General features: G+C 39.0%; 1 protein-coding gene across 2 annotated transcripts in view; it reads left to right on the forward strand.

Moving 5' to 3' along the window:
* NFAT5 (nuclear factor of activated T cells 5) overlaps positions 1 to 15,379 on the forward strand; it is a gene marked incomplete at both ends in the record, with an annotated part of 66,308 nt that overhangs the window by 49,656 nt on the left and 1,273 nt on the right. For both annotated transcript variants that reach the window (XM_082005820.1, XM_082005821.1), the window contains 8 exons: positions 267 to 457; positions 2,419 to 2,591; positions 6,408 to 6,542; positions 6,717 to 6,769; positions 7,899 to 8,031; positions 8,572 to 8,649; positions 12,099 to 12,247; positions 12,757 to 15,187. In XM_082005820.1, the coding sequence (XP_081861946.1) occupies positions 267 to 457; positions 2,419 to 2,591; positions 6,408 to 6,542; positions 6,717 to 6,769; positions 7,899 to 8,031; positions 8,572 to 8,649; positions 12,099 to 12,247; positions 12,757 to 15,187 (3,343 nt within the window). The remainder of the gene's footprint in view (positions 1 to 266; positions 458 to 2,418; positions 2,592 to 6,407; positions 6,543 to 6,716; positions 6,770 to 7,898; positions 8,032 to 8,571; positions 8,650 to 12,098; positions 12,248 to 12,756; positions 15,188 to 15,379) is intronic.

Consider the following 15,379-nt stretch of genomic DNA (forward strand, 5'->3'; position numbering starts at 1 on the left):
AATAATAACAATTGAAAAGTAATTTCACCTGTTCAGTAAATGACTGAATTGTCTTTTAATGGAAGAACAAATGACAAAAGAGAAAAAATACTAACAAGTTGTTTATAAACTAGATGAAAAATTTTTGTTCCTTCTTCCCTTAGGATTGTTTCCAGCAACACTGGGGGCAGATTCACTTCAAATTCAGCTGCATAAAATGTTTCCTGTTTTAATTAAGAGGCATTGCTGGCCAATTGAAATATTTAATCTGTTTTGCCATGTTTCAGCTGGAGGGTCACAACGAGCCAGTGGTGCTGCAGGTATTCGTGGGCAACGACTCCGGTCGAGTGAAGCCGCATGGGTTCTACCAGGCCTGCAGAGTTACTGGGAGAAACACTACTCCCTGTAAAGAAGTGGATATAGAAGGAACTACTGTTATTGAGGTCGGACTGGACCCGAGCAACAATATGACACTTGCGTGAGTAGCTTTTTAAAAAACATTTTAAGTTACTAGCTTGTTTTCAGAAACTGATTTTCCTTTTTTGGTTGCATTGGTTAGTAGTTAAAAGTCTGGAACATCTTGGCACACACCAGGCACTTAGTGAAGCTACGTGTCTAAGAAAAACTTTTAAATCGCATTCTCAGTTTGTGTTTGTTATACTTAATGCTTAATCTGGTCTTTCCTATAACTTTATCAATTAACTTTGTTACGTTAGTTTCATGTTCCGTTTGAACAGTCCTGTGCATATCCAAGCATTATGTGAGCTATAAACTGGTCACTGGTTCTGCTGGTTGTCTTGTCTTTTAACAAGTACAGAACTGCTAATCAGAAGAGGGAAGGAGAATATTGGCATCTTCAGATCCCTTAGGCCCAGGAGGCTGGGAGTTGTGGATAGTGAGGCTGAACTCTGGCTTTTCTCCTCTCTTGCTTCGCTTGTCCCACTTCTGTCGTTTCCACCAGGTAGTCCTTTGCCACGGAGGCCTCCCGCTCTGCTGCCTTCACAGAGCTCGTCTGGTCAAGTGTAGGCAGCGTTCTGCGTACAGTTTGCGCGTGGGCAGTCCCCGAGGAGGGCTGTGCTCTGTCTGATGGCAGTAGTTAACTGCAGTAGATTTTTGAGCAAGTGGCCTCATCTGCCTGTGTGGTTTAGCTGTCCCAGGAAACTTTAGATATAGTGATTCCTTAATAAGCTTTTCGCATGTATCTTATTATACAGAAAGCGAGTGATTTTCTTTCAAAGTATTCTTTTCAGTAGAACATCTTTTAATGGGTGTGTGGTTGAAAGCTGCCACTCTTTACTTAAAAGCTTGTCTTGTTTCAAAAGAAGAAATGTTTCTTCAATTTACAGTGTCCACTTCTTATGCAGGATAATACAGTTTGCTAATAGACTGAATCAATTTGATTTTTTAAAATATAAAATATATTCCCATTATAAGTTTGTAAACTGCCTCTTAGAGAGGAACTTTATAGTTGTCCTCAAGTGTTAATGTAAACCCGTACAAGTACAGAGATACTAGAAAGATGAATTTGGCTTTATCTAGGAAGAGAAGTTCTGCCTAGGCTGTTTCTCAAAAGGCACCTTGATGTCTCAAAAGAAATCTTCCTAGTGTTTCAGTGATGCTGTAGCACCTCTCTATTGATGGTAATGCCAGTGCCACCTTCTGGATCACACTTCCCCCTCCTCTCTGCTCCCTAGCTGTTGCTTGTTGGCTCTGATGCAGCACAAAAATTTGTTCTACTCAAACTAGATATCAGATGGTCCCTGTACTTTTTGGATGTAGGACCTAAGATCCTGGTAAATTTACAATATTCTTCTTACCACATCAGGCTGTGTTTGTTCTTTTTTGCTTGTTTGTTTTTTTGCTTGAAATCATTTTGCATCTAGCATGTCTTTCTGAAAGTTAGCACTGCATCACTCTCTCACCTGGCCCTGTATACATTTCCCGTAGGACCACAGTTATGGTATGACGTATCTATCACTTCCAAGTTCCACTGAACATAAAAAAATAATATGACTACAGTAAGTTTTCTTCTACTACTGCTTTAAGTGAATGCAGAATATTTTGTAGTAATAATCTTACAAACCCAGATCTAGCCCCAGGAATGGAAGAATGAAGATCTGTGATTATAAACTGAATGCTTACCAGAATTACTTTGTTACATTGCATTTTCTGTTGTATTCATACTACTTTCATATTCCTTCCTCCCATGATTCATCATCCAAATTACATAGGGATGAATTGAAAACCGGGCTATATAATGAGAAAGGTCATATAGAGATTTCATGTAACTAAAAAAAAACCCAACACCCCAATCTGATAATATTTCAGTAATTACTTCAGGTGTTTTGACTTTGTGGCTTGTGTAACTAGTCAGAAGATTATTAAAGGTGCTGAACTTCTTTAACTTCTATTAAACTGTCAACTGTTTTGTGTTGTTAGGGTTGATTGCGTGGGAATACTGAAGCTGAGAAATGCTGATGTTGAAGCTAGGATAGGGATTGCTGGTTCCAAGAAAAAAAGCACACGTGCTAGGCTCGTATTTCGTGTTAACATCACTCGCAAAGATGGTTCAACTTTGACTCTTCAGACACCTTCTTCCCCAATTTTGTGCAGTAAGTATCAAAATAAAAAGTTGGTATTAGAGGACTCTGGATTTTAGTGTGATTGCCATAAAATGCTGGGGACACACACACACACACAAACAACGATGTTAATCTGTGATTATTTCAGAATTGCTATGGCTGAGATCACATGGATTGACTTTTATTTGGGGCGGGGTGTTAGTTAAATGACTGACCAGCATTTAAAAGTAGTTATAACTTTTATTAAATGAATTTTTGCCTTTTAAAAGGTCAGAATTTTTGTCATGATCGCTTTGAACTTATTGTGTGAGTCTTTTGGTAGAGGTTTAAATCTCTTCTGTATTGTCACGTTCATCTGTCAGCTTTCAGTGATAGAAAGGACTTCTACTAAGTTAGTAAGCATGGCTCTTTACAGCTGTGGTAGTTCGTTGGGCCAGAGGCTGAATCTGTTCTGGTTCAGTGCAAGAATGAAACTTTTTATAGCTATTTATTAAAATGCTCTGTTGAACACTGAGCACAGATGGCTGCATTGGCCAGTTAGATGATACTGAACAGGAGGGAAGGTGAAGTCAGAGGAGGCTGCAGTACATCGGGGCTGCCTGTCTGTATACAGTCTGTAGTGACTTCCAGTTACGGGAATTCTGCTCACCTGTCAAAGAGAAGAGATAGGGAAATGTGTTTAATACAGCTGTTGATGGGATTATTGATACTTCTTGATGAACAAGATGGAAAGCTTTTTCTCCATGCATGGAACGTAGCATGATTATGCAAGCTCCTGGGCGCCTGTGTTGTGTTCTTTCCGTTGTATAAATAGAAGTTATTGTTTTTGTTTTTTTCTTTTTTCTAAACACTGTCAGTACCTATTGTGTCAGGGCTCCTATTCAACTTGTCAGAAACTGCAGCTTTGTTGCCAGCGAAAGAGCAGATTGAAAGAGGAGGTAATTTAAAACGTATGAACTTCTACATCAGACACCACCATGCGATTCCAGCGCTGCAGGCAACAGGCGATTCGGCAGAGGTGCCCTGTTGTAGCCCGTCTCTCCTTCCAGGATGCTGCTCTCACAGAGAACCCCTTTGTGAGACTTAGGGAGAGCAGGAACCCTGCCGAAACCCCGAAAAGGCCCATAACCAAAGAGGTGTCACTGCTGATGCAGGGGAGGACTCTGCTTCTCTCTTCAGCCGTGTTCGATGCTTTAGGCAATAGTGTGATGTTTGGGGTGCTCTTGTGGAAAGGTCAGCTTGAGGTGTTCCCATCCCTCTTTTTTCTTCTTCCTGCCACTTTCTGCTAAATCTTTATTTTTCCAGTGTTTTTTAAACTGGTGGAGTTCTCAGATTTATGCGTTCATGTTGTTGGAAAATATACGTTTGCTAGAAATATGATTGTCCCTGTAGCTCCATTCCAGTCAGCATAGCATTGTAGTATCTGATACTAATCTTCAGATTTAAGAAAAAAACTCCAAAAGCTATTTCTGTATACATTTTGTTTCCATCTTTAACTTACTGGTTAAAGATAAAATTATTTAAATCATAGCGGAAATGGAAATCATCTGGTGTTTTCTTAAACACATAACAATCCAAAACTTGCTATTGTAAGTAGGAGCTGATTACCTGAGATGTTTTAGAGACTGACTTGTAAAATAGGCTGTTTAGCCGAAAAAGCTGTATTTGATGCATTTCCCACTTAGCTTGTTGATAAGGCCATTCCAGAATTGGTTTATGAGGGTTCCTTGTACGTAGTCTTCATTCTCTGTTTGTTGAATACATCCATTTATACCCCTAACGTTAGTAGCTATGTTTTGAGATGTGGGCAGTGAGTAAAAAGTAGAATTTGTGAGAATGATGACATGTTAAGGGATAGTAGGAAAAAAGGAAGAAGGAAATAAAAATTATCCTTCCATAAATAAATTTCTGAAAAAAAATACAGGAAGGAGTAAATTGGTTTAGTTTTTAGCAAGCTGGGTTTTGGTCGGTTGATAAAATCTTCCTAATTGTGTAAGCAGCTAAGAGATTGCCCAGGAATTTTATGGCATCTCTATTGCTGGAAGCCTAAAACAAACAAACAAACTACTCTGGTTAGGCTTTTGTCTTTGAGGAATGATGTGGGTGAAACTGATTGTGATGTGGAGGTTGAGAGGGGAATTCTTGAGGCTCTTTCCAGGCTTGCTTTCCAGGATTCTGTGCTGTGGCACTCCGAACTTGCTCCTGAGCTATGGTGACTTGCGGTAGACCTTAGCCAACCAAATAGAGTTGGTACACATATACTGGCTGACCAATATGGCATAAAATTTTGTTGTTTATTAAGTTATTTCTTTATATAAATCATCTCCTTGAGCATATCATATCTGGTTTGTTTGCTACATCTTATTACAGACATGTACTGTGCCTTCTCATAGTAAGATTTACATGTTCACTCATCAGAGCCTGTTTATGTTGTGTTTAATATGGTTGTCAAAGTTGCAATAATATTCCTGAAACCGTAGGAAAGACATTAAGTATATGAGGCTCTTTATTTCAGGTCTATGTTTTAAATAGGCTGTGTTAACTTGCTAGCAAACCTAAATCAGTTACTCTTTTCAGAAGTTCATGGTGCCTTGAGCATATTTAGTACTTGCGTAACGGTTGCCTAGGAACTCGCTGCAACAGTTGTAGAAAAATCCTTTCTGAAAGGTCATTAAATAATTTGGAGTGTTACAGTACGTATGTTCTTCTGTGCAATAAGCCCAGAGAATACTGTTACTAAACGTTAAAAGTGGGCCACGTGAGTGCGAAGCACAAGTACGAGCTTATGCCACTAGGATTTTATGGCGACTAGAAAAGGTGATTGAGAAACCTGTATAAGCAACTGGAATTATTTTATAACGTTAAATGTGACAAACTCAAAAATATATTATCTTAAACTATATGTCTCTATTTAAATTGTCTTTGGTGCTCATTGTCATGTAGCACACATGGTCTTACTTGATTTATGCTTTAAGAAGCATAGAAATAGTTCGCAGCAAAGATGATTTGTAATACGTTATGTAAATCATCGTCTGAATCACTGGCTGAGACAAAGGTTTCCAGGGATGGGTATCTGTAAGCCGCGTTCTCTTTGCTAGTTTGTAGGATATACGCTGCTATAATCCCCAACTACAGAGATGTGACTCTTGCCAGGATTTGTATTAGCTGAAGTACGTAGGTCTAGAAAGTCATAGAATCACAGAATGGTTTGGGCTGGAAGGGACCTTAGAGATCACCTAGCTCCAAGGCCCGTGCCGTGGGCAGCGACACCTTCCACTAGACCAGGTTGCTCAAAGCCTGGGGTTTAGTTCTTGCACCGAGAAAGCTATGTCATGTGAAAAAAAACTTGAAAAAAACCAGGTAGTATGGGAATTACTACTTCTACCCTTTTGCATTGCAGAACAAAATAAGCTTCATAAAAAATATTTTTATGAGCTTAAGGATAAATCTGAAGGAGTGCTTCAGCTGTATCTACGGGCTCATGCATTTGTTCATCGCTCTCTATGCCAGGAAATTACAGAACCAGATTTTCTTCTCTCCTGAACACTTCTTGAGCTTTAGCTCAAACAGTCAAAGTTTGGTTTTGAAGATTTAATAAATGCAGGAGAAAAGGGAAAAGATTATTAGTGGATCATTTACCTAAGTGTGATTTTTGTGAGGTCATTAAGTTTAGTGAGGAAAGAATAGAAACAGCTATCTTCTGACAAGTTTTGTCATGAATGATATAGTAAAGGAACAAGCTCTGCAATTATTTTGTTCTTTCCTTTATAATCCTGTAAGTAAAAGCTTTTTGTTTTGGATGTTGATGTTTTCTTGATTTCAAACTACGTGTTTTTTCAATTGCAGCTCAACCAGCAGGAGTTCCAGAGATCCTAAAGAAAAGTCTGCACAGTTGTTCAGTGAAGGGTGAAGAGGAAGTTTTTCTGATTGGCAAGAACTTTCTAAAGGGAACAAAAGTGATTTTCCAAGAGAACGTTTCTGGTGAGTGTGAAAGCAGTGATGGCTTGGGGTGCTGAAGAGGGCATGGTGTTTGGGTTTATGTTGGTTGATAAGGTTTAGCTACAGAGAGCCAACTGAGAAGCGGAATCAAAGGCACTTAAAATAAATTGCTTTATATGAATGTGCAATAAATTGTGCTTTTTAACTTTCATTTAGATGAGAATTCTTGGAAGGCAGAAGCTGAAATAGACATGGAATTATTTCATCAGGTACTTCTGTATTATTGTTGTTGTTGTTGTTGTTATAATATTTTAATAAATAAAAAATATTCTGACTCTGTTTCCAAAGAAGAATCAAATAAGCCTTTCCCTCTTCCTGTGCATTTCTAGAAATGCTATTCCTTTTTTTTCAAATAAGTTCTTTAGTGATCTGGTAGAATAGCATTTTTTTTGGGTCTACATAAGTATAATTGTTCAGTTTCTAACTGAGAACTCAGATACCATAGTAGGAGTGTGGTATATGAACTTGGTGAGCAAGTCTTTGCCCTTATATACAATGTCATTAAAAGGCCTAATACAATTTTTCCAGTAGTTTCCCTAAAGACCCATTAGATTCCTCCTGAGTGGAAATAAATTATGTGTATGCCATAGTCTTCATACCTGGCTGAATTTCTGTTCCACTCTTGACATGCTTTCCAAAATATTTGTTTATTCTTTTGACACAACTAAGTACCTTTATGGACTACTGGACTGACATTAGGGACATTATGGGACGTAAGTGACGTCTAACAAACGTCATCTTGCTCCTGCCTGCGAAGGCAGTATTTGGTGCGTGCACTGGTAGCAATGATTTCTCGCTTCTAGAGGGATTCGTAGTTGGGGAGCAGACAGCCTATCCCTCGTCGCTCGTACTGTGGATGAATGATTGCAAGCCCATTTTTTGATGTCTGCTCAGTCTTAAATCCGCTTAAGTGTAACATGAAACAGCATCCTCCATCTGTTCACACTGAACACAAAGACCGGGTTCGGCAGAACAGTGGAGTGTCTGAGTCCAGCAGAATTTGATGGCAAACTGCAGTTCAGTAAGGCGTTAGGCATAAGCTTATGTTTAAAGTACAGGACTTCACACATCTTTCCTTTCTGCACCTTCCGTTTGAGTTGTAAGCTGCCAGTGAGCATGATACAGGCAGATTATTCGAATCTCTCTTCTAGCACAAGTTAGTTACCAGTTTACTTCACTGAAAGTGTAACTTGATCATGTTTCCCCCAATGTCTTTGGTTTTTATGGTGGTTTATAAGTCTGTTTCTCTGTCTTGATGGTTGTAAATACAATTAAGGTCAATAGCAATGAAATAAGATTTCTAGTGTGATTTTTTAAAAAATTATTTTTGCATTGCAGAATCACCTTATTGTGAAGGTGCCACCGTATCATGACCAGCAAATAACCTCAGCTGTTTCTGTGGGAATATATGTGGTGACCAATGCTGGAAGATCACACGATGTGCAACCATTTACGTACACTCCAGATACATGTATGTAAAATGGAGAAGGAATGGCCAGTTGTACCTGCTAAGCATCTCATTTCTGATTTCATATTTAGTCCATACAATAGAAATGTTAAGTAACGTGCATCTTTTCAAACTCCTCTTGCTGCTGAGGTTTGTTCTGTTAAATAATGAAATCTAAAGGCTTGGCTTTCCTCATTTATGTGGCAAGTATCTCAAATTTCAACTGTGTGGAGGCAGCTGTTCTTATAAAGTAGCTTCCACTTCTAGTATAAGGTTCAAAATGTGAAGCTGAGGGAGGGCAAAAATAGACACTCTATACACAATGCACCAAATACAACCAAAAAAATGGCACCAAGCTTTATCCTGAGGAAAGTTGAAGTATGACTATATCATGTATTTTTGTTTATTTATTTATCTATATTACAACACACAATGCAAAAGTTTGTGTGGGTTTCAAAGAACCTTGATTTTTTTTTTTAAGGTAGAAGAAACTGTTTTAGTTTGCTTTGGTTTTTTTTGCTTGTTTGCTTTTTTAACATTTTTCAATGTGTTTTGTCTCAACAGCTGGTACTCTGAATGTTAATGTGAAGAAGGAAATCTCCAGCCCAGCCCCACATTGTTCTTTTGAAGAGGCTATAAAAGGTACTAAATTGATTCTTATCATTGCTGTTAATAATTTAACTATAAATTCCTACTCAAATTCGAAGGAATGAATCAGACATCCTGTGAAGATAAGTCTGTGCTTATAAAATCTGGCCATATTCTTACAGTGAGGTTTGTTTTCTGATTCTGAATATTTTACTTTATAACCGTATTCCTTTAAGTATATTTTAACGTGAGCTGGTATAGAACAAAAACTTTGCAAAAAAAAAAAAAATTTAAAAATGAAGTTTTCTTTTTTCATGGTTCAGACCCTGCAGTCTAATATTCATTTAATATGCTTGCAAGCGAAGAAGAAAAAAGAAAAAAGCTTAAGATGGCAGTTAATACAAAGGATTTAGAAACTGTGTTGTGCTATTTTAAACAAACACACACGTAAAGGTAGCGGTGGGGAAGAACTGAGTACTGAAAAACACAAACATGCCAACTCTGTATTTTTCGGAAGCTGTCCAGTAGTTTTATAAGACTGCTTTCAGTGGGTCTAAGTTAAGAGTTAAGAGTGCTAATTCTGGCAATTTCAACTTACTCCTTTCAGTGAATTTTTTTTTCCTGACCGTTCTGTCCATGCAAAGTTTGTCATTGTGATCCAAGAGAGCAAGTTTTAGGTTCGCCTGGTTTTTAAGTGTGAAGTAAATCGATCGTTCCGATATTGAAGTGAAGTAGAGGAAGGAAATGTTTCTTAGTTGATTGTTAAAACTATGGTAGTGTACAAAGGTTAATGGAAATTTCCGTAGCCTGCTCTGGTGAAAGCAGGTTGAAAGGTAAGCGAATTAACAATGTGATCACAAGTTTGATAGGAATCCGTAGCTTCAGGTTAAAATAATGAAGCTCATGTTTGAAGTTAATAGCTTGATCTTGGCAGGGGATATATTTACAAGTTGACTTTACAACTTGTTAGGAAGGATAATACAAGATATGATGCGTTTAAACCTGCAGAGAAAATTTGGCGGAGAAATATGCAAAAATATTTATGACAATGGAACAAGCTGATAAAAGGACTGGTAAGAGTTCTGGTAGCAAGATTAAAAAGATGAGAAAAACAATAACTAATGTATCAGGGCAAGCCTGACATCCGTCTAATTTAGTATGGAGGCTTAACCAAGGGAAGTTACCAACTGCTTCAGGAGAACATCTGCTGTTCCTAAGAACACAATGTGCTATTTCTCTTGCTTCATGTCCTCCATTTAATTTATGCGATAAATTTTAATTTACTTTTTTGTGTCGGTTTTCTGCTAGCCAGCTCCTTTTTGACAGTTCATTCCTGTACGTATTCTATACTCTAGATTGATGAGGAGCCAGAGGTCAGACAATTTTGTCTGCTTTATGTACTTTGTCACTGCGTATGTCCCAGCCCGTCCTTCCTCACTGTTCTGAAATGATAAAGACCAGGTGGGGATCTGGTGGGCTGCCACTTCCTTCCTGTTTCCTTTCACTGGGAGCAAAAAAAATCCTAGAATTCATAATTTCTTCAGTGGCATCATTTCCAGCAGCCCTGGCCAAATAGAACGAACTGTTGCTGCCAGGGATGTTTAAGTTACCTATTGAGCTACAGGGCCTTTCTCTTCCTATCACAAGCAATTTTAATCTGTCTCGGGTATCTGTGAATATTCCTTAAAAATAATTTCTATTACAACATCAGCATATGTAAAAAAATAAAACATGGCTTCCCAAAGCCATTACAGATTCTTAGCTCTAACATTTTAAGAGTCTGCAGATTTGACAGACTTCAATGAGAAGTTACGTTTCAAGACAACACATTTATAATTCTAAGCTGTTCTGTAAAACTTGAGGAAGGTGAGGGTGTATGGACAACCATGTGGTTCAGGTCTTCACCTTCTAACATTGAAGCAGTGCTGGAGCATTGTTTTTAAGTGTTTAATGATGGCTTCAGTTTCCAGCTTTGGGAGAAAAGGGAAAAGAGGGTGTGTGTGCCTTGATAAGATGGTAACTATTCAGAAGTTCTAAACTAACTGTTTTACAAAAACATACTAAAAGACCAAAACCAACAATGTTTATCTGCTCTTGAAACTTCTTCTTCATTATTAATCTCACTTCTTTTTTTCACTCTTCCAACCAAATACGTCACTCTGAACGAACATACCATTTCTAGAATCTAATTTGTATACCACTGGGATTTTTTTTAATGACATAATTTTTTTTTATTGTTTCTGATGAAGACAACATGATTAATCACATAGAAGAGAAAAGCTTATAAATTGTGACTACGGTATTGAAAAAATACTGACTGCTGTCTTTAAAACCACTGTATGACTAAGCTGTCCTGAAGTAGACGTATTTTAGAGTGGTCTCACTCACGTCGCGTTCCCTGCCAGCAGCACAGCCCAACACGTCAGGTCACGGGGCTTGTATTTCTGGAGCCACTCCAAACCTGTGAGTTAAGAGAAGGAGGGAAGGAGCCGATTTGGCTGTCGGTATATTGACAGCTGTTGCCCTGCTGACGGCTGAGAATTTATTGCTGGAGACAAAAAATAACATTTCAGGAGAAAGTCTTTGGTTTTGCATAGAACAAACACACAAGGACTGTTACTGAGGATGTGGCGTACTGTTAATATAAATGCGCAGAAATTTTACTGCCATGTTATTGTAATACTTAAATTTGTTTAAAGCATGGAGATCTGTTGCTTTATGTTGAAGATTAATTCTTTACTTAAAAGTACTTGTGGAATGATGGTTTTTACAGACTTTCCCCTTTGTTTTAAGCTCAATTTCAGCAGTATTTGAAATTTGAAGTTAATTTCATTCACAGCAAAGATCTCAGCTAAGATTTTTTTGGTAAATTTTTTTTTATGTGGAAAATTAAAAGGAAAAATTAAAACTAAAAAGACCTAATTAATGTTAAGAACCCACCTTTCTACTTAAAAAAAAAAAAAAAGAAAAAATAGGCACTGCAAAGGCAAAATAATGACCTTTTACTACAGAACTGCCATGCAGATTTGTCAAGTTTTTGCTCGATTAGTCCTTTAACAACAAAAATTCAGTCTGAATGCTTTGAACACTCTGTTCACGTAGTTACCTGAAAACAGACATTTTTCAAAATGAAATAGAGAAGTTGTACAGTTAAAGTGCAGTAAAGTGTAAAATCTGATAATTTGTGGAAAGATGTCTTAAGCTTTTGTTTTTGTAGTTTCATCAGTTGGTGGATGGCTGTCCTGGTCTAGAAAGATATGAAATGGAAGAAAAAGAAAACTATGACATTGCTGTTAGTATTAAAAATAATCTCTCGAGATTTCAATTCTCCTAGGATTATTTGAAATATTCAAATGTTTGCACTGATCTCTTGGCATATTAGCATCTTAGATGAGGATGACAGCTCATCTCTCAGGGAAGCAGGCCACAGCTAGAAACCCACTCTCTGCGTAGTTAATGTTAATATTCCATTGCCCTTCTTTTATTTTTATTTGTGACTGCAGCAGTGAAGGCCACTGGTTGTAATCTGGAGAAGGTAAACATTCTTCCTAGTGCCTTGATAACTCCACTCATGCCAAGCAGTATGATTAAGAATGAAGATGTGGCTCCAATGGAAGTAAGTGCAGAAAAAAGATCTCCCCCTGTCTTCAAGGTAAGTTTGATTGTGATCTGAAGACAGCAGCTTTAATAATCTTAGCTACATCTACCCCTCAGTTTGTGTTCTAATAGTAGAGAAGAGTAGCACACAGGTAAATGTGTCCGAGAGAGTTCTGGGCAAAACATATGACTACAGTAATAGACAATTTCCTTTGAAAGTCACTTATCTTGTTCCCGCATTCCAACAGATTGATTGGTTAGTGATACGATGATGAATTTTTTTTGTCCTGTGACACAGAACTAGTAAATTACTCTAAGAACATTATTTTAATCACTTCCTAACGTTGCTTTCATTAAATTGTACTTGGACTCTTTCCTTGAAGTAGCATTTCCTGTGCTAGTCGTTTGCTTCCTTGTTTGGTTATGGAGAGATTTGGTTGTATGGAGAGATACATAGCCATCAAATCTTCCGTCCAATCTTTCCTAAACATAATGGATTGGTGGAAGTTTTATAAGCATAACCTGAGTAAGCTTATGAATTGCTTAATGTACTGCTCTTTTCAGGCTTCAAATGTGGTTGGACCAACTCAACAAACATTGGAAAACAGTATGTCCAGCATATCAACTTCTGCTTCCCATTTACCTTCTGAAAATGAAAACCAGCAACAAATACAGCCGAAGGTGTATAATCCAGAGACACTAACTACTATCCAGACGCAGGACATTTCCCAGCCCGGTAGCTTTTCAGCAGTCTCTACTCCAGGTCAGCTGCAGAACAGTGATGCGTTATTGCAGCAAGCTGCACAGTTCCAAACAAGAGATTCCCAAACCAGGGAAGTCTTGCAATCGGATGGCACAGTAGTCACTTTGTCACAATTAACTGATGCATCACAACAACAACAGCCTACACTCTCAGAACCAGCGCAGGCATTGCAGCAACAGATTTCATCAAGTATTTTCTCGTCAGCAAGTGGTGTGAGTCAGTTACAGAACACTATACAGCAACTACAAGCTGGAAATTTTCCAACTAACACTGCCACTGGCAGCAATAGAAATGTTGACTTGGTGCAACAGGTATTGGAAGCTCAACAGCAGTTATCTTCTGTTTTATTTTCTGGTTCAGACAGCAGTGAGGATGTTCAAGATCAGCTAAATGCAGATATCTTTCAGCAAGTTAGCCAAATACAAAATAGTGTGAATTCTGGGATATTTTCCTCCTCAGACACCACTGTCCATTCCAGACCAGAGAACCTTTTGCCCGGACGAGCTGAAAATGTTCACTCACAGCCTGAAAATGCGTTGTCCAATCAACAGCAGCAACAGCAGCAGCAGCAGGCGATGGAGACTTCTGCAGCAATGGTGATAGGAATCCAGCAAAACATTTGCCAAGCTGCAACACAGATGCAGTCTGATTTGTTCTCTTCAACAACTTCAGGGAATGGAGCGCTCCAGCAGTCGCCTGTATACCAGCAAGCTTCTCACATAATGAGTGGGTTATCAACAAGCGAAGACATGCAGATGCAGTGTGAATTATTCTCTTCATCTCCTGGTGTTTCTGGAAGCGAGACTGCTCCTACTGCTCAGCAGCAAGTCTCCAACAATGGACCTCCTATGTTTCAGGCATCAAATTCTGCAGATGGAGAAGAAGCTTCTGGTCAGAGTAAACAGATGCAAAGTACTGTATTTCAGACCATGGTTCAAATGCAGCATAGTGGAGAAAGTCAGTCTCAAGTTAATCTCTTTTCATCTACCAAAAACATGATGACTGTTCAGGCAAGTGGAACTCAACAACAAGGAGGTGGTCTGTTCCAGCAAGGCGGAGAAATCATGTCTATTCAGTCGGGAAGCTTTATGCAGCAGTCTCCACACTCACAAGCTCAGCTTTTTCACTCTCAGAATCCTATTGGTGATGCTCAAAATATATCACAGGAAGCACAAGGCTCTATTTTTCACAGTCCAAATTCCATTGTCCACAACCAGACCAGTACTAATTCCTCAGACCAACTGCAGCCTCCAATGTTCCACTCGCAGAACGCCATGGGTGTGTTACAGAGCTCTTCAGTTCCTCAAGACCAGCAGTCTGCCAGCATGTTCCTTTCCCAGAGTTCAATGAGCAACCCTGCAGCTCAGGAAGAACAGATGTCGTTCTTTACAAGCCCAAATTCCATTTCTCCTCTTCAGACAGCAACAAACACTGAACAGCAGACTTCTTTCCAGCAGCAGACACAGATATCTCATATCCAGAGTTCTATGCTTCCCCAAGAACAGCCCCAGACTCAGCCTGCTCAGCAAGGTTTGTTTCAGTCTCAAGTGTCACTAGGCTCCATCCAGTCCAGTTCAATTCCCCAGAACCAACAAGGAACTATCTTCCAGCCTCAGCATTCGATAGTTGCTATTCAGAGTAGTCCTCCATCTCAAGAGCAGCAGCAGCAGCAACAGCAGAACATGATGTTCAGTAACCAAAATGCAATGAGTACAATTGCTTCGCAAAAGCAGAACATGATTTTCAATCCAAATCAAAACCCAGTTACCAATCAGGAGCAACAAGGCCAGTCCATTTTTCATCCACAGACGAACATGGCGTCAATGAACCAGGAGCAGCAGCCCATGCAATTCCAGAGTCAGACTACAGTGTCTTCTCTTCAGAATCCTGGATCCAACCAGGCTGAAGCACAGCAGCCAGCCATCTTCCATAACTCACCCCAGATTCAGTTGGTCCCAGGGTCACCAAGTTCTCAAGAGCAACAAGTCACCCTCTTCATCTCTTCAGCTTCCATGTCTGCCTTGCAGAATAGTATGAGCCAGCAAGAGCTGCAGCAGTCTCCTATGTACTCTTCTCAAAACAGCATGGCAGGAATGCAAGGAACTGCTTCACCTCCCCAGCAGCAAGCTTCTTTATTTCACAACACAGCAGGAGGTGCTATCAACCAGCTGCAGAATTCTCCTGCTTCATCTCAGCAAACATCAGGAATTTTCCTGTTTGGCATTCAAAACAGTAAGTGGTAGATGCCTGACTCTGAGTTTACAATTTAGAAGAGGTACTAATTGGGGTCCACAAGACAATGATTATTCAATTCTAAGATACTTCCTTACCAAAAAAAGAAAATCCTGAAATAAGTAATGTAGCGCTGCAATTGAGAATATACATACTCATTGTGTTGCCCTGAATGTACACTTACGTTGCTGA

Source organism: Phaethon aethereus, assembly GCF_964289735.1.
Source record: "Phaethon aethereus genome assembly, chromosome: 13".
NCBI classification, from domain to species: domain Eukaryota; kingdom Metazoa; phylum Chordata; class Aves; order Phaethontiformes; family Phaethontidae; genus Phaethon; species Phaethon aethereus.